Here is a 24,697-nt window from a genome sequence, read left to right as displayed (position 1 = left end):
CATGACACGAAGGACTTCTGGCATCTCATCTTCATTCCTTATAGGCCTGTGTTGAATCCAGTTTTGGAAATTATTAAAAACACATCCACTTTCTTGAGTTAAATGACTCTGGAATTATCTTGTGTAAGGGCATCATATTGTTAATCTAAAAGCACATTCAAGATCTCTTCCTTCACATGTCCCTGAAATTCCTGTAGACATAAACTGGCAAAGTCCCCACATTCTTTCTACATGTTAAATTTCTTTGGGTTTGGCCTCCAGGGGGCATGCTGGGCTCTAACCACTAGCTCTGGGTTTGGAAATAAAGAGCACCGGGGCAAGAGGCTTACTGGCTTCCCTGATACACTGACCCCTCAGGTGAAGAAAGTCTTAAGGAAAAAAAGGACGACTTCTAAGTGAAGTGAATTCTTCCTTCTAAGTGAAGAATCTGCTTCCTTCCTCAGTCATACTCCCCCTTAGTTCTCAGGGTCCTACACAGCGCTCCAGTTTTCACACTTTAAACCTGGCAGGGCAGTAACTGCACCAGCTGTACTAAGTCAGGAGACTCACATCTGTCTTTTGCCAAGTGCTCTCTACCTGTAAGAAATGACACTCTTTAGGTTTCTGTAGGTTGGTCTGGAGATTTGAATATGTTATTTACTTGCTTTAAACTTTCACTGCTGTCAGAAGCAGCCACCCCACCATCCTGACTTCTTCCCATTCTGGTTGCCCAGAACCTTGCTGTAAATTGCGTGTGTGACTTCAAGTGACCAGATGGGGTAGCTATTTTACAAGTGCCTGCCAGGGACAGCTAGATTTCCTACCTGGATTCACTGCCTAACCTGACTCAGTGAGATAACTCGGCCCCAGTTCCCAAATTTCTCTGGGGACGTGTTTCCTGTAACACCAACTGTTTAATGCCAATCACTGCATCATTCAGAGATCCCGTTTACAGGCAACAACGTGTACTGTTTATTTCTGTTTATTTAAGCCCACGGGGATTTACTGGAATAATAGTAGGAGCTCACAGCTCCAATAAAAAGCTTAGGAACAGCCTAAGAAAACAATCAAGAGCCAGGGGGGCTCCAGACATAAAGCAGCAGCGACACAGCAATGCTCATGCAGCACGAAGGGCGAAGGGCACTGCCTCTGGCAGTGATGCGTCACCTCACTGTTCCCCTCCTGTCCTTGCTCTAGAATCCAAGTCCAGGACTGAAGCTTGATCAGCTGACCTGGGTCACAAGCCTTCCCCAGGAGGCATTAGGAGCAGAGAGGTGGACCCTCTTAGCACTCTAGAGAGGGAACAGCACGACCTCCCCCAAGACAACACAACTCAGAGGAAAGGTGGTTCCCCTAAAGCATTCAGAGTCTATCAGAGTAGATGCCGGACAGCCAAAATAAGACAAATGAGTCCTACAAAGTGCAAGGTGAAATAAAGAGAAATGGGATCTGGGTGCTGACCTTGCCTATCTTTCACCCAAAGCCAAACCCTGTAAGTATTCAGTTCTCATTTTATTAAGGAAAGAGAGAGCCTCTGAAGCCAGGGGTGACAAGAACACGTTAAACTGTATCACAAAGATGCAAACGGTAAAAACCAGACTGTAGAAAACTCTATGGAACAAACAACTTGGTTTCTTCACCAACTAGCAAGAAAAAGAGAAAGAAATGGGAGGTAAAAAGCCGTAAATTATGAAACAGCTGGCACAAAACCAATCACAATGTGTGTAAATTACTTGGATCTGATTCAAACAAAATAGCTTAAAAACTATTACTGGACCTTCAGAAATCTGAATACTGACTGGACATTTAATTATAAGGAATTATTGTTAACTTAGGTATGATAATAAAAGTACTGTGGTTAGGTTAGCTTTATAAACTGAAACATTTACACCTGTAAATAATATCTGGAATTTCTTTCAAAATGACGTTGAGGAGGAAAGTGGGTAAAAAATATAGATGAGGGCTTCCCTGGTGGCGCAGTGGTTGAGAGTCCACCTGCCGATGCAGGGGACGTGGGTTCGTGCCCCGGTCTGGGAAGATCCCACGTGCCTTGGAGCAGCTGGGCCCGTGAGCCATGGCCACTAGGCCTGTGTGTCCGGAGCCTGTGCTCCGCAACGGGAGAGGCCTCAGCAGTGAGAGGCCCTCATATGGCAAAAAAAATATAGATAGATAGATAGATAGATGAAATAAGATTGGCCATGGATAAATTATGGAAGTTAGATGATGGAAACATGAGATTATATTGTATTTTTCCACCTACTTTTAGATTTTTGAAATTTTCCATGATAAAAAGTTTAAAAAGAAGAAAAATGCAATGCTTCTTGGGCCTTATCAGTTCCCATTGTCTTTTCTTAAATGTTCATAATATAGTGCCTACTTTTAAGCCACAGTGCCAAATGGAGAAGGCTCTGGCTGCCCTTGCTTGTCCTGGACTGGTGACTTTCTCATGTGATCGGGCAAGACATCAGCAGTATTAAGGGCAGCAGTGTTTCCCTATGGCTAATGATAACTACGATTATGATAACTAAAGTATCTCAAATATATTCAATATTCTGTGAAAAACATTAATTAGTAATGCTAAAAATTAAATGTAGCACTTTAAAACCAATGTAATTTTCTGTTCAAATGGAACGTCTATGTATTCATTAAAATGATTAGATTTAGGTCATTAAGAAGAGTAATGATAGAAATGGATTATAATACATTAAGTAGGAATCCATGAGTCCAAAGGATACCTTAAAGAGGAAGAGAAATGGGGGGGAAACCTGGCTTTACAAAAATCTGTCAACCAATAAATGCAGAAGGAATAATAAAATATCACAATTTTTCGGCCCTTTCCTGTCTCCAATGACCATGTTGCACATGACTGAGGTAAAGATTTTTCATGGATGCTAAAACCTCTGGGTGAAAGGTTCTTCGGGAACAGTATGTATACAAGGTCTCAAGTTATTACTTCACAGATTATTATTATTAATTACAAAAGGAAAACTGTACTATTACAATGGAGAGCTCTGACGGCCACCACTTGTCCACCAAGTGATCGTACTTAGCATCACCAATAAGTGGGACAACCTGACCTCACATGGCTCTTGACATGACACAGGAAGTACATACATCACCTTTGTAGACTTCTTGCCAAAAATGTTTATCCTGAATCTACTCGTGAGGAAATAAGGCAGCATGCTGACAATTGGTGAATCTCATGAATGTTATACTGGGTGTTCTATGTATTTTTTTTTTTTCCTTTTGGCTGCACCGCATGGCTTACGTGATCTTAGTTCTTCGACCAGAGACTGAACCCGGAACCATGGCAGTGAAAGCCCAGAGTCCTAATCACTGGACCGCCAAGCATTTCCCCTCTATGTATTATTCTATTTTTCTCCAAGTTTCCAAATTAATAAGAGTTGGTGAAAAAAATAATTTGGTTTATGTTTTGCAAGGTTTCTATACAATACAGAAAACAAAAAGAGTGGCTGAAGTCTTGAGTTAAAATCAATTCATCTCTCCAAAAGCAAATAAGCCTAGCCAAAGTGAAAGCTGAATTCCTTCTGGTCCCTCACTGATCCAAAGCTGTATCCTCTATGTGACCTCTATTTCGTCACAGAGATGAACAGTATAGCTTTTGTCTCCACCAGGTTGAGACACCGAAAAGAAGCAAAAAGACAAAGTACAACTGACAAAGCATGTCTACTGGCTCTAGACATAAATTCAAGATCTCGGAGCAAACTCTAAACTTTCAAAACTTGATTTTTTTGGGCCTCCCTGGTGGCGCAGTGGTTGAGAGTCCGCCTGCCGATGCAGGGGATACGGGTTCGTGCCCCGGTCTGGGAGGATCCCATATGCCGCGGAGCTGCTGGGCCCGTGAGCCATGGCCGCTGGGCCTGCGCGTCCGGAGCCTGTGCTCCGCAACGGGAGAGGCCACAACAGTGAGAGGCCCGCATACCGCAAAAAAAAAAAAAAAAAAAAAAAAAAAAAAAAAAACTTGATTTTTCATCTTTAAAAGAAAAAACATTTTAGGGCTTCCCTGGTGGCACAGTGGTTGAGAGTCCGCCTGCCGATGCAGGGGACATGGGTTCGTGCCCTGGTCCAGGAAGATCCCACATGCCGTGGAGCAGCTAGGCCCGTAAGCCATGGCCGCTGAGCCTGTGCGTCCGGAGCCTGTGCTCCGCAACGGGAGAGGCCCCAACAGTGAGAGGCCCGTATACTGCAAAAAAAAAAAAAAGAAGAAGAAAAAAGAAAAAACATTTTAAAGTCCCTTATACTTTTTCAATCTGGGAAAAAAAAAAAAAAAACTCTGCTGAAATTCTATTAACAAACCTAACAGTATGTTCTCATACTTAAACAATATTTAAGGATGTATAATACAACAGAAGTATAGTTTTTTTAAAAATTGAAATATAGTTGACCACAATATTATGTTAGTGTCAGGTGTACTACATAATGATTTGACATTTGCATACATTATGAAATGATTGTCATGATAACTCTAGTAACCATCAGACCCCGTACAAAGTTATTACAATTTTATTGACATATTCCTTATGCTGTATATTACATCCCTGTGGCTTATTTATTTTATAACTAGAGTTTTCTACTTCTTAATCCCCTTTACTGATTTTGCTCAACCCCCCATCCTCCTCCCTTTGGCAACCACCAGTTTGCTTTCTGTATTTGTGAGTTTGTTTCTGTTTTGTTGCATTCCTTTGTTTTTTTACATTCCACAGTAAGTGAAATCATATGGTATTTGTCTTTCTCTGACTTATTCACTTAGCATAACACCCTCTCGGTCCATCCATGTTATCACAAATGGCAAGATTTCATTCTTTTTTGTGGCTATTATTCCATGATATATATATACCACATCTTCTTTATCCATTCATCTGTTGATGGGCACTTACATTGCTTCCATATCTAGGCTATTGTCAATAATGCTGTAATGAACATAGGAATGCATGTATCTTTCCAAATTAGTGTTTTTGTTTTCTTCAGATAAATACCCAGAAGTAAACTGCTCGATTGTATGGTAGTCCCATTGTTAATTTTTTGAGGAACCACTCTGTTTACCACAGTGGCTGCACCAATTTACATTCCCACCAACAGGATTCAGGACTCCCTTTTCTCCACATCCTCGCCAACACTTGTTATTTGTGGTCTTTTTGATAACAGCCATTCTGACAGATGTGAGGTGTTATCTCATTGTGGCTCTGATTGGCATTTCCCTGATAATACGTGATGTCAAGCATCTTTTCTTGTGTCTGTTGGCCATCTGTACGTCTTCCTTAGAAAAATGTCTATTCAGATCCTCTGCCCTTTCTTTTTTAAATTTTATTTATTTATTTTTGGCTGCGTTTGGGTCTTTGCTGTGCACGGGCTTTCTCTAGTTGCAGCGAGCGGGGGCTACTCTTCATTGTGGTGCTCGGGCTTCTCAATGTAATGGCTTCTCTTGTTGCGGAGCATGGGCTGTAGGCACTCGGGCTTCAGTAGTTGCAGCACGTGGGCTCAGTAGTTGCAGCACGCAGGCCCTAGAGCACAGGCTCAGTAGTTGTGGTGCACAGGCTTAGTTGCTCTGCAGCATTGTGGGATCTTCCCAGACCAGGGATGGAACCCATGTCCCTGGCATTGGCAGGCAGATTCTTAACCACTGTGCCACCAGGGGAGTCCCTCTGCCCATTTTTAATTGGGCTGTTTTTTTGATGTTGAGTTGTAAGAGTTCTTTGTATGTTTTGGACGTTAGCCCCTTATCGGATATATCACTTGCAAATATCTTCTCCCATTCAGTAGACGGCCTTCTCATTTTGTTGATAGTTTGCTGTGCAAAAGCTTTATTTTTTTCTTTTTTTTCTGACTATTTATTTGGATCCCCTCTCTTCTTCCTTGATAAGCCTGGTTAAAAGTTTATCAATTTTGTTTATCTCTTCAAAGAACTAACTCTTAGTTTCATTGATCTTTTCTACTGTTTGTTTTTTGTCTCCATTTCATTTATTTCACTCTGCTCTTTATGATTTCTTTCTTTCCTTCTACTAACTTTGGGTTTGGTTAGATTGAGATTTTTCTTTTTTGCTGAGGTAGACTTGTATTGCTATAAACTTCCTTCTTAGAACTGCTTTTGCTGCATCCCATAGATTTTGGCTAGTTATTTCCATTTTCATTTGTCTCCAGATTATTATTTTTTATTCCATCTTTGACTTCTTTAGTGACCCATTGGTTGTTTAGTAGCATATTGTTTAGCCTCCACGTTTGTGTTTTTTGTAGGTTTCTTTTTTTTTTTTCTTGTAGTTGATTTCTAGTCTCATCCTGTTGTGGTTAGAAAAGTTGCTTGATATGATTTTAATCTCCTTAAATTTATTAAGATTTGTTTTGTGGTCTAGCATATGACCTATTCTAGAGAATGTTCCATGTATACTTCAAAAGAATTTGTATTCTGTAGTTTTTGGATGGGATGTTTTATATATGTATACATGTTAAGTTCATCTGGTCTAGGTATTGTTTAAGGCTAATGTTTCCTTCTTTTCTGCATGATCTGTCCAATGATGTAAATGCAGTCCCCTACTATTGTGTTACTGTAAATTTCTCCCTTTATGTTTGTTAATATTTGCTTTATGTATTTAGGTGCTCCTATTTTGGGTGCATATATATTTACAATTGTTATATCTTCTTGTTGGATTGATCCCTTGATCACTAGGTGAAGTCCTTTGTCTCATGTTACAGTCTGTTTGAAAGTCTATTTTGTCTGATATAAGCATTCCACAACAGATTTCATTTGCATCTTTTCCCATCCCCCACTTTTAGTCTTGTGTATCTCTTGTAGGCAGCATATATATGGGTCTGTTTTTTTTTATTTGGCCACTCTGTCTTCTGATTGGAGAATTTCCTATGTTTACATTTAAAGTAATTATTGATAGATATGTACCTATTACCATTTTTTTTAATTGTTTTCTGGTCGTTTTTGTAGTTCTTTTTTGTTCTTCTTTTGCTCTCTTCCCTTGTAATTTGATGACTATCTTTAGTGTTATGTTTGAATTCTTTTTTTTTTTTTTTGGTGTGTGTTGGGGGGTGTGTATTATAGATTTGGGGTTTTGGTTACCATGACACATATATAACAACATGTATATGATTATTTTCTCTCTTTAAGTTCGAATGCATTACTAACCTACATTTTTACTCCCCACCCCATGTTTAATGTTTTTGGTATATTTTACATCTTTTTCTGTAACCTTTACTTATTGTGGATATAGGTGATTTTACTACCTTTGTCTTTTAACCTTCCTCTTAGCTATATAAGTGGCTGATCTACTACCTTTACTGTATGTTTGCATTTACCAGTGAGATTTTCCTTTCATAATTTTCATTTTCTAGTTGTGGATTTTTCTTTTCTGCTTAGAGAAGTCCCTTTAACATTTTTTTTCTTTCTTTTTTTTTTTTTTTTTTTTTTTCTGCGGTACGCAGGCCTCTCACTGTTGAGGCCTCTCCCATTGTGGAGCACAGGCTCCGGACGCGCAGGCTCAGCGGCCATGGCTCACGGGCCCAGCCGCCCCGCGGCATCTGGGATCCTCCTGGACCGGGACACAAACCCGTATCCCCTGCGTCGGCAGGCGGACTCTCAACCACTGCACCACCAGAGAAGCCCTAACATTATCTTGTAAAGCCAGTTTAGTGACACCAAACTCTTTAGCTTTTGCTTGTCTGTAGAATTCTTTCTCTCTCTTTCAATTCTGAATGATAACCTTGCCAGGTGGAATACTCTTGGTTGTTAAGTTTTTTCCTTTCGTCACTTTGAATATATTGTGTCACTCCCTTCTGGCCTGCAATGTTTCTGCTACAGTCAGCTGACAGTCTTATGGGAGTTTCCTTCAATGTAACTAGTTGCTTTTCTCTTGCTGCTTTTAAGATTCTCTCTCTTTATTTTTTTGCCACTTTAATTATAATGTGTCTTGGTGTGAACCTCTATGGGTTCCTCTTGTTTAGGACTCTCTGTGCTTCCCGGACCTGGATGTCTGTTGCCTTCCCCGGATTAGGAAGGTTTTCCTCTGTGATTTCTTCACGTACGTTCTCTGCCTGTCTCTCTCTCTTCTCCTCCTGGCACCCTTGTAATGCAGATGTTAGTATGCTGGATACTGTCTCAGAGGTCTCTTTAAAACTGTCATCCTGTTTTAAAACTGTTTTCTGTTCAGCTTAGGTGATTTCCACTACTCTGCCTTCCAGATCACTGATCCATTCCTCTGTATCATCTAAGCCACTGTTGATTCCTCCTGGTGTATTTTTTTATTGTATTCTTCAGCTCTGTTTGGTTCTTTTTTATATTTTCTAACTCTTTGTTGAAAATCTCACTATATTAATCATTCTTCTCTCCAGTTTGTTGAGTATCTTAAAGATCGATACCTTGAACTTTGTATCAGGGAGGTTGTTTATCTCCACTTCATTTAGTTCTTTTTCTGAGGTTCTTATTCCTTCTCTTGGAACATATTCCTCTGTCTCCTCATTTTGCCCAATTCTTGGGCAAATTTATTTCTATGTTACATAGGTCAGCCACTTTCCTAATCTTGGAGAAGTGTTCCTATGTTGGAGATATTCTATGGGGTTCAGCAGCATGCTTCCCTCTGGTCACCAGAGCTTTATGCTCTAGGGAGGCTGTGTGTGCCCTTCTCTTGTAGCAAGACTGACTACTGTGGGTGCGCTGGCAGTGGGGCTGGACCCTGGCCCATTTGGTTGCGAGGTTGTGCCTTGTGCAGTGGCTTGTACTTGCTGGAGGGCAGGGTAGGCTTCCCACGTGGTTGGGTGTTTGACCCAGGGGGGCACAGGGCTGCTGCTGGCCCACTGATAGGTGGGACCAGGTCCCTGGCACTAACAGGACATGAGAATTCCAAAATGGTGCTTCACAATGCTGGTGTTAATGTGGTAGCACAAGTTCCCCAAAATGGATGCTGCCAGCAACTCTCCCCAGGGGGAGTCCCAGTTGCCTCCTGCCTCCCTGGATCCAAGATCAGCAAGCAGGTCTGACCCTCTGTCCTTTTGAATTAACGTCTACACTGGGAGTCAGGTTGCATTTACCCTTTCAGAGAGAAGTCTGTTTCCCGTAGCCCTCTGGCTCTTCTGAACATAAGCCCCACTGGTTTGCAAAGCCAGATGTTCTGGGGGCTCATTTTCCTGGTGGAGGACCCCCAGACTGGGGAGTCCAATGGGCTCAAACCCCTTGCTCCTTGGGGAGGATCTCTATAATTGTGATACTCCTCCCACTTCCTCACCAACCTGTGGGTGTGGGTCCTGATATACTGTATCTCTGTCCTTCCTACCTGACTCGTGCTTCCTTCTTTTTTTTTTTTTTTTTTTTTTGCGGTATGCGGGCCTCTCACTGTTGTGGCCTCTCCCATTGCGGAGCGCAGGCTCAGTGGCCACGGCTCACGGGCCCAGCCGCTCTGCGGCATGTGGGATCTTCCCGGACCGGGGCACGAACCCGTGTCCCCTGCATCGGCAGGCAGACTCTCAACCACTGTGCCACCAGGGAAGCCCCTGCTTCCTTCTTTATGTTTTTAATTGTGGGAAATCTTTTCTGTTCGTCTTCAGGTTGTTTCCATAGACAGCTGTGTGCTGTAAACAGTTGTCATTTGGGCATGCCCATGGGAGGAGGTGAGTTCAGGGACTTTCTACTCCACCATCTTGGCCACTGCCCCCACCAAGGTATGGGCTCTTAATTAAGGATTTGTTGTACTTGAAGGAACCTGAATTTCAACTTTGAAATCATGAGCTAAATAAGTTCAATGAAGTATCACATTTTTGGTTTTGCTTTATTGAAATATCAAGTCAAAATTTGGTTAAACTTAGATTCATCCAATTGTAGACTCCAGTGGAAGATTATACACTATACAGTCTTTCAGCTTTTCAAAAGTAATCTACCTGTTCAGACAATTTTCTACACTCCTGAAATGGCTGCATTCAAAGGAGTAATAAAATGCAGGAAAGCACTGGGTTATACTTATGTGTACTCCTGAAAGAGGGATAAAACCCACTGCAAAAAGAAAAATTAATAAAAAATAATAAGCCTATCATTTATATTTTGTACAGAGGGTAGGAGTGAAGAGACGTGTCTAGTGAAAGAGCCATCCCATGATGTGCCAAACAGCGCTCAGTTATTTGCAAACCCACCCAACGCTTTGAGACAATAAAACCCACAAATTCCTTTATTCACATATATATTTTAAAAAGTAACACAGAACTATATTATAGTCCATTAATTATGTTTATATCTCTTGTATTGTGAATTTTATCATATTAGTGTTAATAAAATTAATTTTAATCAGGCACCGATCTGTGAAGTATCTCTTAAACCCCCAAAATACTAAACTAATTCCTTAAAACAAACCCCACAGCATCTGAAAGAAAAAATGCCTAACTGAAGAGTCTGACACCTAGGCAAAGTATCTCAGAGGAACCTGAAATTTACTCTTATGAAGGAACCCAAATCATCCCAACTCCAGGCACACACTGTAGTTTGCAGAAACTACTAGAAAACTTTCCAGCACCGAGGTACACAGGAAGAATTAACTGATGCTAATGAATGTTATTACTATAAAGGCAAAAGCAAGCATATAAATCAAAGGTTCTCATCCCTGGAGAGCTTTTCAAAAGTAGACTTCCTGGGATCCACCCCCGACTCGTCCTTCTGGAATTTCTGAAATTCAGACCCTGACACCAAAATTTTTTCACAAGATTTCCAGGTGATTTTACACGCACCCAGGGATAAGGATCATGGGTGTAAACACAAAGGAGGTAAAAGAGGAAAAGGAGAGAGGGGGAAGCATGAAGACCTTCAGAGAATAAGCACTAATCATGATTACCAATTTCTGTGTTTAAAGCATCAGCTTTTCCATTTAAACTATGTTCATTAATTTTACAGTACCTTCTACTGGTCAGGAAGAGTATCTATTATTCCTAAAACTAAGGTACAGAAATCTCCAACTTTGTTAATTAGTTGAAAGAGAACACATTTAGAAACAATCCATTAGTGAACCTTCATTATTTCTATATTTTCTCATAATTTAAGTGTAAAGTGGGTTGGCAAATATTGTGTTGGCAAAGACAGTTTTAAGCTCAATCTCAACGGTCAGGAGCAATTTTTACCGTAGGATGTTTAGCAGCATCCCTAGCCTCCTTGCACTAGATGCCAGTTGGAAACCCTCCCCAAAGTTGTGGCAACCAGAAATTTCTCTAGACATTGTTAAATGACCCCCCTGACTCCCAGTGGGGAGGGGAAACATTGCCTTCAGTCATAAATCAGTGACTTAGACAATAAAAATACTCCTGAGAAATTGATAATCTTTAATTTTGTATACTAGGTCCATAAAAAAATACCTTATTAACAAAGAACAACCATAGGGAAGATTTATTTTTAAATAAACTATTATGGAATTTGTTCATGAACAATTGTGTGTGTACATGAATGTTCTTTTTTTTTTAATTTAAGCATCTTATATTAATCTATGCAGTAGTACAGTTTAATTGACATCTGTTAATTGTTTAATTTTTCACTTTAAAGACAAGACCAAAGTCAAAACCTCTGAACTTATACTTTTCAACCTGAAAGAATCAAAGAATGTAGTTATAATTCTAAAGTAGCATCAATAAAGCAAGTGTTATTCTTATGAGTATTAAAGGACTATACTGAAACAAGGTAAAATATAATACTCTTATTTTGTACTTACTTTGAAATGCTGCCACTGAACAGATGTTTATTCTGAGAGATGCTAATATGAAGTTTGCAGGCTCAAATACCAATAATGGTTATTCAAAATTAAATTTATGAAATAACCAGGAAATAGGCTGAATTGGAACCTGTGCGTAGTTTTATGATATTAATTAGCTACATTTTTTAAAGACACAGAAGCCTATTGTTTTAATATAAATTAGAAGTTTTTAAACCACCTCCCTTTAGTGCCTTCAATTATCACATAAACCAAAAACCCAAATAATTTCAAATGATCACAGATACTATTTAGGCAAAAATTCTCATGTGTCAGTACTTTTAATGTTGTGCACGTCAAATTATAGTAAAAAATGACTATAAGCAAGATGCAGCCCCTCTATTTCCATGAACAGCACACTGCATTACAGTAAACCGAGCTTATATTCAACCATCAAATGTGGTTCTCCCATTAGTTCACTTTGTGACGGGTCTGAAAACAAACAAAAACAAACATATTAAAGAACGAGACACTTAAAATGGATGCATTCTACTGTATGTCAAGTATACCTCAATTCAGGTGATTGTAAAAGAAAATATAGATTGAATAAATTCTTTTTCAAAGTTCTTCAGTTTTCCAGTGCTTTCAGTTGACTCTAGGAACAATCTCTAAGAGATTAAACAATCCGTAATCTAATTTGCAAAACCCATTTTATTTCTATCACTCTGTGCTCTGTTGCAAATACATATATACACAAACCAGAATTCTAGAGCAAGAAAACCTTAAAAACCTTCTCTCTTGTCTGTACTGATGTCAGACGAAAGTCTTACTTTAACTGCAATAATGCATCTAAGAGTTTTTAAAATGAATAACAACATTAAGCTTCCTACAAACAAAGCCTCCTCTCCTCCACACAGGACAAGAAACAGAATAAATACCCAACGAAATAAACTGTAAAATCAGTTTGTAAAAATAAATAATCATTAAAATAATGATTACCAAGAGTAACAGATCAATTCGGATGTTTCCTCACTGGATCTCCTAAGAGACTGGAGATTACTGTGTCACATTAGTTCAGCAATCTCTACTCTTGACATCTGTCACACAACAAAGTAACCTTAGCAACAACTGATACTGTTACAATTATTAAGAGTAAATGGCTATGTACACAACAGGCATCCAAACCCAAATTAAGAAAAAGTATGTCCGCACATAAGTACAAAGAACAAAGATGTTTGCTGCAGCACTGTTTTGTGTTAATAACAGAGAAAACTCAATACATGTATTGATGCAGCATACCTAGTACCATAAGATAGACACAGTATGATACCAATTGTGATAAAAAAATATATACACAAAGCAATGCCAGATATTTTCTGATTATATATATTTGTATGAAGACACAGAAAAAAGTCTGGAAGGACATACACTAACTAAAAGCAGCAAGCAGCAGGCAAATAGGGAAGGAGGGAGAGAAATGGGTTTGGGGTAAACATGGAGGACTTGAGTCTCAGCTGTAATGTTTTCAATTTTTAAACAAAGAATATCCTTATTTATATAATAACAACTTTCCTTTTAAACTCTGCTTTTTAAAGCTTTTGACTTTAATAAAATACGTGCTTATTAAATAAATCACTTGCACCAGAAGACAGCACACCATGTAAGCAAGGCCCTGGCCCGTGAGACTCCCAGGGAGGACCCGGCCTCTTGGTCAGTCTCAGTTCCCTCATCTTAAAGTGACAGAACTAGAGTAAACAGAAGGCCGCTTTCAGCATTAAGAAAAAGTCTAGCTGTGACTTTCTTACTGCCTTCCTCACATTCTCTTCCCTTCCTTAAAATATAATGTGCAGATTTTTCTTGGCCAAGCACTTCCCCGATGAGCAAGCAAACAAAACCCTGATCACCTCCAACACTTTAAAAAATGTAAATTGCAGAATTATACAGATTTTCATCACAGTTGACTAGTCTTCATATCACGCTTAGATTAACACACTACTCCCTCATTAGAGACATTAAAATTCCTTCTGGGTCAAATGTGATGAGAATGTGGTGAGCAACAGCTTTCAACACTCATCATGGATTAAGCACCTTATGAGGCACTGGAGACACAAGAGTTAACAAGACAAAGTCCCCAGCTCTCATGAGGCCTGTATTTAAGTTGGGGAAAACAAATAAGAAACAAGAAAAATACTGAAAAAGTGATAAGCAAAGAATGAAAATGAGGTGACAGGGTGACTGGGACTACTTTAGACTGGGTAGTCTCTGAAGGAGTGACATTTAAACTGGCATCTGAAAACTGAGGGGGAAAGTATTCTAAGCAGAAGGAACAGCTAAGGCAAGGCCCTAAGGTGAAGCCATAAACTGTCCATAAATTATACAGTCACAGTCCCCACAAGGGGGAAACTACCCAAAGTACAGTGCAGTGATCTCATCCTGACAAAAATCACCTACCTAAACAGAAGATCTTTCTAGTTCTTAGCTGCCTTACAGAGATGAAAGGAATGAATATATAAAGATGTCCATAAGATAGCTAGTGATCTTTTTTTTTTTTTGCGGTACGCGGGCCTCTCAGTGTTGTGACCTCTCCCGTTGCGGAGCACAGGCTCCGGACGCGCAGGCTCAGTGGCCATGGCTCACGGGCCCAGCCACTCCGCGGCATGTGGGATCTTGCCGGACCGGGGCACGAACCCGTGTCCCCTGCATCGGCAGGCGGACTCTCAACCACTGCGCCATCAGGGAAGCCCCCGCTAGGGATCTTTTTAAATCTGAAATTCCATCACACGTCGTGGCTTAAAATCACTCAATGGGTATGGACACCAAGGGGGGAACGTCGGAGTGGGGGCAGGCGTGGTGGTGGTGGGATGAATTGGGAGACTGGGATTGACACAAATACACTAATATGCATAAAATAGATAATAAGAACCTGTGTTTAAAAAAATAAAATTCAAAAAAAAAGATTATAGACTGAAAGAAAACAAAAGAGCTGAAGAAAAAATAAAGTTACAATCTTCAGATGTCAAAAGAAAAAACAAATCACTCAATGGCTTTCTGTTGCATTCTGAATAAACTTTTTATGGTCTGCAAGGCTCTGGCTCCTCTGTACCTGCCTGGCTTTTCAACCTCACCTTATTCTACTTTCCACTTCCCTCGAAACACTCCAGCTACATGGGCCTTCTTAACATGTTCTTATGTGTGTTGAGAGACAATTCTCTAGGAGCCTTTCTTGATTCCACAAGTCTTGGAGGCAGAGGCACTGTCTGCCTTTGTTCTGGACTCTCTTTCCAAGGCTGTTTCTAAAGAGAGATTGTGTTGCCCTTGGGGCACAGAATAGGCAGGCTGACTGCCCATTATAAGATTCAGGTGCCCTGAACTTCAGGTTCCCCTTACTGTAACAAAATACACTCTATATGCAGGTTTCATCTAACCCTCTTCTTGCTGCCCTGTGGGAACTGGGGCTTAGGGACCCAACAGAAAAGCTGATGCTCTGGCTTCTGCTACTGCTGTGAATAACAAACTGCCCTTTGTCTCGAGGAGTCTGTCTCTGCCAGCATCCATGAAACCACAGAGGTCTAACTTGTTAGCTTTTAAGTGGAATAAACCCTTCAGAGCTCTTTGGCTGTTCTCAGGTTAGAGACCCTGGACATATAGCTTCTTCTGTCTGAAATATTCTTCCCTCTACTTTTAGCTCAACTAATTCATGTATCTTTCAGGAATCAATTTATATGTCATATTCCCAGAGGTGCCTGGCCCTCCTACCTATCAACAAACTATACACCTACCCTTTTTATTCCTAGAATTTAATCACTGTTTGTAACTACATGTTTGTGTTTTATCTGTTAATGTTTACCTCCCCCATTAGGAAGCACAGATGTTTTGTTTTTTTCACCGTCATATATTCAAAGCCTAGCCCAGTGCCTGATGTATAACAATTATTTTACTGACTGAATAAATGCTCAGTATAAGTCCCTCTCCCTTTCTTTCACATGACTTTACAGAGGCCGATTTTTAAATGAGTCCATTTTTATAACTAAAAGATAATTATAAACCTGAACTATCACCTTACTAATTTTAAATGAGGTCTAAATTCAATGTAAAAGCTTAGGGATTCCAGGTTTTCCTTCATTCAGAAAGTTCCCTCAAGGAAGATTCTCAAAGAGGAGGCTTATGAGACTTCTGCTGCGTCCACAGCATCTCGTTACCGGACATTAGCAGCCAAGCAAAAGTAATATAATTTAATCCTGTTGGGTTTTTCTGTTTCTCCTAAACTGCTGAGGCATAATGAACAGAGGTAATACTGGACAGAATTATATTTGTTTACCTTCCTCAGAACCAGAAAAAAATAAGGGATGCTGCATGTACTGCTCTTACTTAAAAGTCATTTATGTCATACATAAGATAATCATGCAGAGAATTTTGTTAAAAATGACAGATTCTTCTTTACTATTCACCATCTACAGAAACACAACAATTACTTAGGAGGACAGGGTGGGTATTTTTTAAAGAAAACTCTGATCTTATTTTTTCTAGTTGTTTTTAAAACTAGTCACATCCCACACACATTCTGAATAGCGCAACAACAATCTTTGTTTAAGCTACCCTAAGAATATTGTATTGGACTCACACATCAGACTTTATCCTCAGGATATGAAAGGAATGACTGTCATTAGTTGACTGAAATGACTATAATCTCAGAGCTCCATAAATAATTTTCACTTTTAAAACCAGTTAAAGAACAGTTATTACCATTCAATTTTATCTTATTTCATTAAATAAACACAAATGAATTCAATCAGCTATAAACTCCACGAGGACGAAGACGCTGTAGGTTTCATCTGCTGCTGTTGTCTTGTACATTATTGGGGCTCTATAAAAAGATATGGAATGACACTTACCATTAAGAATATCTTCAAATCCAATAGTCTCATCATTACCCCTCAAAATATCCAATGAAAGGTTTGAGCTTGGAAGAAATGGAAGACGCTGAACCTTCAGGAAAAGTATAAAAAGGCAAAATTAGAAAAAACCAAGGGGAAAAAATATACATGACCAAATTTCACATTCTTCATTCTTTATTTGTAAAATTCACAAAACTAAGTAACATATCAATTTAACCAATGTGGGTTAATCAATTTAACACGCAAGTTCACATTTGAGACCCAAACCAAAATTTTAAAAATTCCTCAACACTTTACGCAAAATATATACACTGAAACTGAAAGCTTTTTACTAACACTTAATAATCCCATCAGGTTTGCTCATATTTGAGGGCTTTGCTTCTGTCCAGGAAAACCAAAGCACGTACCATGTGATGAAATGCAAAATGCTAGAGCCTAACACCATTCTTTGTTCCTAATAAACGTGGGATGATCAAATTCCTTAAGAAATTCCAACTCAGCGAGAGCATTATTCTATTTAGTAAACCAATTATTCATTTTTTACGTTGTTCTGTATTGTTCACACAAATGTTTAAGTTATGACCCTTTAAAACAGTACCGATAGGGACTTCCCTGGTGGCACAGTGGTTAAGAATCCGCCTGCCAATGCAAGGGGCACGGGTTTGATCCCTGGTCTGGGAATATCCCACATGCCGTGGAGCAACTAAGCCCGTACGCCCCAACTACTGAGCCCATGCTCTAGAGCCCACGAGCCACAACTACTGAGCCTGCGTGCCACAACTGCTGAAGCCAGCATGCCTAGAGCCCGTGCTCCACAAGAGAAGCCACCACAATGAGAAGCCCAGGCACCGCAACAAAGAGTAGCCCCCACTCGCCACAACTAGAGAAAGCCCATGCAGCAACAAAGACCTAATGCAGCAAAAAATAAACTAATTAATTAAAAAAAAAAAAAAACAGTAGTGGTAACTAGAAATGAATCTCAAAGTCACCTGTGGGCCTTTAAAAACCACAATGCCATTGTGAACTAGTGTTATATACTTTTTTCAATTATTAAATAAATATACTGCAGACTAGTATCTAAGTACAGTGGAGAAAGCATGGGCTGTAGAGTCAGAGAGATCTGGATTCAAATTCTGCTTTTATTACTTACTTAGGCTTTGCCTAAGTTACCTGACCTGTCTCACCCTGTTTCCGTATCTGTGAACTAGGATAGTAGCACCTTCCTCTCAAACCTGTAGCATGCTGCAGTGTGAAGTATACATATATAGTCACTGGCATATAGTTTGTACCCAACAAACTTTAATGTAGCCAAACCAAATTTTCAGTTTTTCTGTCCTTTGTAAGTTGTCCAGCAATCATTGGAATCAATGTAGTGTGATGTGACAGAATCCAGAGCACAGATGGGGAGACAATTCTTACACACTTGGAAGGACATTTCCGAAGATCTTCTTCCTAAGCAACAGGTATACTCAGCAATATACAACCTGCCTATTAGATACCTCCACCTGGATATTCCTAGAGGCATCTCAGATTCAGTGTAACCCCCCAAAGGAGAAAAACATGGAAAGTGAACACAGGTAAGTTTTCAGATACTGAGCCTATAATTTAAAGGAGTTTTCCATTTCAAAGCTTCTTTTCTCTATGAAGTAGAAATCAAGGTCATATCCTAAAAGGGGGAAAGTAGGATAGATTGTAGGGGAGAAGAGAAGGTAAGGTTTGTACAGCTGCTATTAAAATAGAAGGCTCCTTCCAACTGATGTCAACACACAGGTGGGATGCACACAAACTGACATTCATAAACCCACCTGCTGCACTGCCTTGAATTCCATTTGTAGTTTTAATGGAGCAAATAGACCCTGGATGTTTCTTAGTGTGGAAAAGTTCATTTTATCTTGGTTGAGCTGGAACTACAAAGACAACAATGTAATTTTAGATGTTACTCAACATTCTGCTTTCAAAACAGTTAGCACTGATACGCACGTGACACAATACTTAGAGGAAGGATTTCAGTATCTATTAACTGAAATAAAAACGAAGTATTTTTACTAATTTCTTTGACAAATTTTAGAATATGTATGTCTATATTTTACCTGGCATGCAGGTGTCCTTCACTGGTGTAAAATTACCACCTAAAATTCAGATTTACAGAACTAATACATTAAGGGAATGTTTTTCACATTGCAGAAGTGTATTTACAAAGCATAATCATATTTCAGTGCTGTTGATTAGAATTACTGCAAAACTGGTAGAGCAAAGAAAAGGTATAAATAACCTCAGATCCAGAAAGTTTTATACAGGGACAATAATTAGTAAGAAATTTTTAAGTATGAAAGGATTTCATAAAAGAAATAATCAGACCCATTATACGGTCCTGTTAATTAAACTACAATGCTTAAACTCCACCTTTCTGAGTAATTGAGTCTGGGGGAAAAAAGAAACCCAAACTCTGAAGCCTGTCCAATTTGTGTTGGGTACTAATAAGCAATTTTATTCTGGAATCATACTCTAAGCACTAATACTACTTCTAAAAAACGTGTCAGGTTTACCCCCATCTAAATATGTATAATTTATCTTTTGAACCCAAATGCAGAGCTTCACATTCACCTCTTTGTTTTTCTTGAAGTTGTGGCCTAGTCTTTTGGTCTATTGGGTCATCTATGATGTAGTTCACTTATTCATCAAAATGAGCTACCCTTATTGGCCTTTTCTTCCATAAACCTGATTTATATGTTTCCTATGGCTAATCCGAAGTCTCTGAAAAACAACCTTCTCAAGTCATCTTCTGAGCATGAAACTAGAATGCAGCTAAAGCAGCCAGGGGCCTCTTTATTTTCTCGTCTAATTTGAACTGCAATTTCATCATCAAATTATTTGTTCTACTCTTTCTTAACGAAAAATCTTTCCCCTTGCTGAAGAGGGAGGAAACAAAACAAAACAAAACGGAATAGGTCAGCTTCCTGTTAACTGGGTAACACTGCACCATCAGCCCCAAGTAGTAAGACACCTCCTTCTTCTTGCTCTGAATGTGTTATTTAAAAACCCTTTAGGTTGTCTTTAGGACATCTGTACAAGCTATACCCTCTGAGGAATAACCTTTCCCCACCTATTTATCTGGTTAATACTGTTCTAAAACTGTTCAAATGCCCTCTTCTAGAAAGCTTTCCACAGGTGGTTGCTCCATCCCTAGTCCTCTACAACACTTTATGAAACCCCTATCCACTGCTTATCCTCCCATTAAAATTTCAGCCCCTTAAGGATGAGGACTATGGCATATTCACCTGTGCACCTACTGTGCCCAGCAGTAACTTGGAGATGCAGGGCTTGAAAAAGAGGTCAAGGCTAGAGATATGGGCTTGGGAAGATCAACAGCAAAAATGGCAGAGAAAAAATATAAAAGAAAACGGGGTCATCAAAGAGAACATATGAAAGGAATGGAAAGGTGGACTAACCTCTAGAAATGTCTATAAAAAAAGACAAAGAAGAATGTGTAGAAAGGGAGCTTTAGTGAAGCAATACAATGATAACTCAAAGATTAGGATATTGAAAACAAGGCCTCAAGTTCTTCATGGTTAAATGCTCAACACCAGAAGTGTCTTAATCAAGTATTATTAAAAATATTTTTCTACTAGAGGATAAAAATAAAAACACAGGTAACATACTTACATTTTTTTCTGATAATTCAAGAGGATGACTGGGCAAAAGTTCATTTTTCACATAAGAAAACCTGAAAATAAACATATAAGATGGAAGATTATACATTACTGAATACCCAGAGCTCAAAAGCACATCTATCACTGTTGTCGTGTAAATAAATGGCACAAGGGAGTTCTGGGGGGAGGAGTGAACTCTTCTGCATCCTGAGTGTGGTGGTGATGGTTCTGGGAATTAACACATGTTTTAAAATTCATAGAACTATATACCAAAAGGAAGACAAGAAGTCAAATTTACTGAATATTGTTTGAAATGCATCTATTATAGATACTGGTGGTCAAGACTTCAATTCACTGGGGAGAACCCCCCCAAAAATGGTGCTAAATGATGCCCTGTATCTAGAAGAAATTTAATAAAGTATGTTTAATACTATTACTCTGATGACATGATTCTTGTATTATATAAAATGTCTAAGCCTCTTTTGTTCAGATCTAATGCATATTCAATAGTTAATATATTTTTGGTAAACACATGTTGAACGATCTGTTTGACATTTTACCAAACACCTACTATGTATAAAGTACCATATTAGGTGATATACAGCTAGAACCAGGCCGCTGGTCTTTATCACCCTTGATATATAAAGATGACTATCTTATTGTCCAAACCAGGATCTGAGAGCTGAAGGAAACCTTAGAAATCCTGGAACGATCGTTTACTGAATACTATCTTTGTACAGAACATTATCCCCAAAGTGGAATTTGATAATGGCTCTGCTCATGGCAATCTTACAGTCTAACTGGGAAGGAAAAGCATTTCATGTGAAAACAAAAAAAACAAAAAAGAATCACCCGGATTGGTTACTGGCTAGCTTATAAATCTGATGATACTATACTACTGCCAATTCCAAAGGCAATATAGTGCATCTTCTACTACGGAATGAAAAGACAATAGTGAGGTATTATATCTGCTCCCAGAGACCAATATTAGAATGATATTCTAAGACAGTAAGATTAAACACCTTAAAATTAGATATAAAATTCAAAAATTCAAAACACAGTACGTACAAAGGGGGGAGGAAAGCATTATCCTTATTTGATTAAGCAGAAAAACAATCTGCCAAGGAAAAGGACCAGTACTAGAAATTCAGACCTAAACATATAGAAAAATAAAGAAAATCGAGGGAAGGGGCATAACTGTACTGAAACTAGAAAAGAAAAATAAGAGCAGCTAAGACTTACCCAGAGCTTACTAATGCCATGTACTGGTCTAAGTATTTTCCATGTGTTAGCTCATTCAAAGTAACATATATGCTATTACTAGCCTTATTTCACAGGTGTGGACACTGAGACGTATAACAATTAAGTAACCTGCCCACAGGCATACATCTAGTAAATGGCGGAGCCAGGACCAAAACCCAGAGTCCATGCTCTTTACTGCTGTGTTCTAGTGTCTCCCAAAGAAAAGTCAATTACTCCAATAGTTAATCAGATAAAGAGACAAATGGCCCTCCAAGTTATCAGCAGCACAAAGAAGAATCCGACCAAATCATGCTACTGGATAACATCTCCTAGGAAGATGCCCTTTCCTGGGAACCTACTACTCTGATAAGATGCTTCTTCCACTACAGAACACATCCAATCCTACCCTCCCCCTCCTCCCCTAAAGTGTATTACTTGCTACCTCCTAAATTAAATATACATTTATGGCCTATCAAAATATTTAAAGAATACTGTGAGAAATAATTCACATTTTACCATAACAAAGTCAAAGTCACAATTCCCCCATATACCCTTTTCGAAGAAGATCATGACTTTCAAAAGGTCCACTTGCTGAAAGTTCAGTAACTGGAATACTGTCCTTTAGCTGAGATCCCAGTCCTCTGGCATTCTACAACAGAAAGGAAAAACACTATTAAATATAAACAGTTCAAAAAAACACTGAACATCTCTGTAAAAAACACTGCTTAAGCACTGGAAATTAAAGATAAGGTCTTTGCCCTCAAAGGGCCCAGTCTAGACAAGTACCATGAGCCTTAGCATTATGGTAGAGGAATATACATGGTTCAGTGAATAAAATCGAATTTGGGGTAGGAAGAATTCCTGAGTTGGTCTCTGAGTGCTGTCAGATTGAAAGGCATTCAAGTAAAAGAAAAAACATGGGTAAAAGTACAAATGAACAAGCTACAAGTAGTTTGAGGTGACCAGGTAACTACATGTCTGAGTAGAGCAGTAAAGGCTGGCAAAAAGAAAAAATGAAAAGGCTTAAATATGCAAAGAAACTTCTGTTTTATTCTGAAATAGACAGAGAGCCTCTGAAGGGTTATGGCATGATCAGATTTACTTTTATTGGAAAGATCCCCCCCTTAGGTTAGAATGATCGGCACAGAATGAAAAATGTTGAGGGCAGAATCCTGGGGAATACCATTCCTTATGGACAAGGAAGAACAAGGAAAATGGGATTAAGAACAGAGAGAACAGCTAGAAGAGAGGAGTCACAGAAGCTAAGAAAAAAAGGGAATTTCAGAAAGTATTTGGTTCCCCTAAGAGGGTACTACCTATGAAAAATAAATGTACCTAATCAGGATGGTATAAATAAAAAGAAATAAAAACAAAGACTCACGGTATATTTGGTACTACTGCATTGTCACCCTACTCCTTTATACTATAATTTAATCACCAAATATTTATTAAATATCTACTATGTGGCAGGTTGTCTACTAGATACTGAAGATACATATCTGTCTTCCAGGGCTTAATCTAATGAAGATAGAGTAAACATGCAACTAAAATGTAATACATGTTACCATAGTTAAAACACAAGATGCTGAGTTAAAGTTACTTGTTGCTGAAATACATCATCCCTGCAATTCTGCAGAAAAACGTAAAACAGCTGCAGGTAGTATGGAGTGTTATACTCTTCTAGGAGAAACTATTCTGAGAAACCAGCTTTTTAAATTGATGTTTTACTTTATTTGTATATTTTACTAGGTCAGGTGCTGCACAGTGTCCCGGGTTTCTTCAATCTACCGCCCCAGTCTAGGCTCACACCTGGATAATGTTAACAGCGCTGCCTCTAGCCTGTTCTGTTTTCCAATTCTGCACAGCAAGATTTGCCTGATAAGCAATTTTCCTCACCAAAGCTGTTAAAAAAACAAAACAAAACGAAAAACAAAAACCTTTCACTGGTTTGTCAATGTCTTGCCTGAAGAATAATGTCCAAGGTCGGAAGCCTGGAACTCAAGAAGCTGTACAACAGGTTTCAACTCTCCCACACAGAAGTCATAGTTAATTAGGAAAAGAAACTGAAATCTGGTGTGGATGCCACTAACCTGATGAAGGCACAGAACCTCTCTGGCCCTGTTCCCTCATCCTTCCAGCTGCCTGAACTCTTTCCAGGACCAGAGTTGTATGACTGTACCTTTCCAAAAATACCTTCTGTTCCTTTCCTACATAAAGGTTCTCCTCCTCCCAGACTGCTTTATTGTAGAGTAACGGAAGAAAAGTTTCTTCTACACACAAAGAAAAGGGGGATTCTGATCTCTGGGATCTACTGTTATCACTTTCCCAATTCCCTCCTGTAAAACATCAGAATCAGTACATGATATTTCTAATAAAGTAGCAGAGAAAAACAAATCTATGAAAAGTTAATTAACACTAGTTACTTGAGGATGTTTATAAAACCTCTTTACTATGTTCAGCAGTATTTACCAACAGACACTTTCTAGATTTGGATGGCCCAGCAGCAGTACTGGTGGTATCGCGAGCAATGACGATTCAAGAGTCTCTCCCAAATATCAAACTTTTAAGTTAAAAAGAAAGAAAAGGCGGGGCAGGAGGAGATCCACTAACAATACTGACAAACGGGGAGTAGCAACTATCCAATTTTCCCCCCTCCAACACCTGCCATACCACGAGCTCCCAAAAATGTTTGTGGGGTAAAGGTGAGTGATGGAAATGCGACCCACAGCGTGGGTTTGTTATCAAGGCAGTTCCGAGGGTCAGGGGTGGGTTAGAATGTCCGGCACTCGGCTCCCAAAGGTCCTCCCCTCGGGGGAGGAGTAGTCGGCCGCGCCGCACCCCAGACCGTTGCACTTTGGGGGGTGTCCTTTCCGGCTCGGCGCCAACTACGGGAAGGGACCGGGGTCGGGGCCGACTGGGGGACTTGGGGATGGGAGAGAGAAGGCGGTGGGAAAGGATGAAGCGGCGGCCACGAACCCCCGGGCCCGTGACTCGACAAATCATGGCGCCCGAGGCCGGCCTTCTCCTCCCGCCGCCGCCGCCGCCCCAGCCCCGGGAACGGGCTGGGGAGCGGCGGCCTGCTCCTGCGCCCACGGACCCGAGCCCGCAGGCCACACGGGTCGCCCAGGGTCTCACTCACCATCTTCAACTCGCTCTGCGAACAGCTCCTCAGCCCGTTACCGTCAGCCGACCCCGCGGCTCACTTCCGTTTCCGGGGTTGCCCCCACCCACATCCGCCGGAAGTGCGTCCGTCCGG

At 39.8% G+C, this 24,697-nt stretch overlaps 1 protein-coding gene across 1 annotated transcript; it reads right to left on the bottom strand.

The window, feature by feature from the left end:
* Window positions 1-11,976: 11,976 nt before the first annotated feature.
* On the bottom strand, window positions 11,977-24,685 carry POMP (proteasome maturation protein). The gene is made up of 6 exons (XM_060079967.1): window positions 24,581-24,685; window positions 21,993-22,090; window positions 20,213-20,273; window positions 18,355-18,456; window positions 16,547-16,640; window positions 11,977-12,146 (listed from the first exon to the last, which is right to left on the bottom strand). The coding sequence occupies exons 1-6, from the start codon at window positions 24,581-24,583 to the stop codon at window positions 12,079-12,081; spliced, it is 426 nt and encodes a 141-aa protein (XP_059935950.1). The 5' UTR covers window positions 24,584-24,685; the 3' UTR covers window positions 11,977-12,078.
* Between the last annotated feature and the right edge of the window lie 12 nt (window positions 24,686-24,697).

The sequence above is a fragment of the Mesoplodon densirostris genome, chromosome 17 (genome assembly GCF_025265405.1).
Source record: "Mesoplodon densirostris isolate mMesDen1 chromosome 17, mMesDen1 primary haplotype, whole genome shotgun sequence".
Taxonomy (NCBI): Eukaryota; Metazoa; Chordata; class Mammalia; order Artiodactyla; family Ziphiidae; genus Mesoplodon; species Mesoplodon densirostris.
This window is presented reverse-complemented; position numbering and strand designations above follow the sequence as displayed.

Excerpts from the sequence above, each read along its gene's own strand:
- POMP (XM_060079967.1), bottom strand. Across the intron at positions 20,274-21,992 it reads CATGATCTTCTTCGAAAAGG|GTTTTCTTATGTGAAAAATG; the intron begins GTATATGGGGGA and ends GTTTATTTTCAG. Across the intron at positions 16,641-18,354 it reads AATTCAAGGCAGTGCAGCAG|GTTCAGCGTCTTCCATTTCT; the intron begins GTGGGTTTATGA and ends CTTTTCCTGAAG.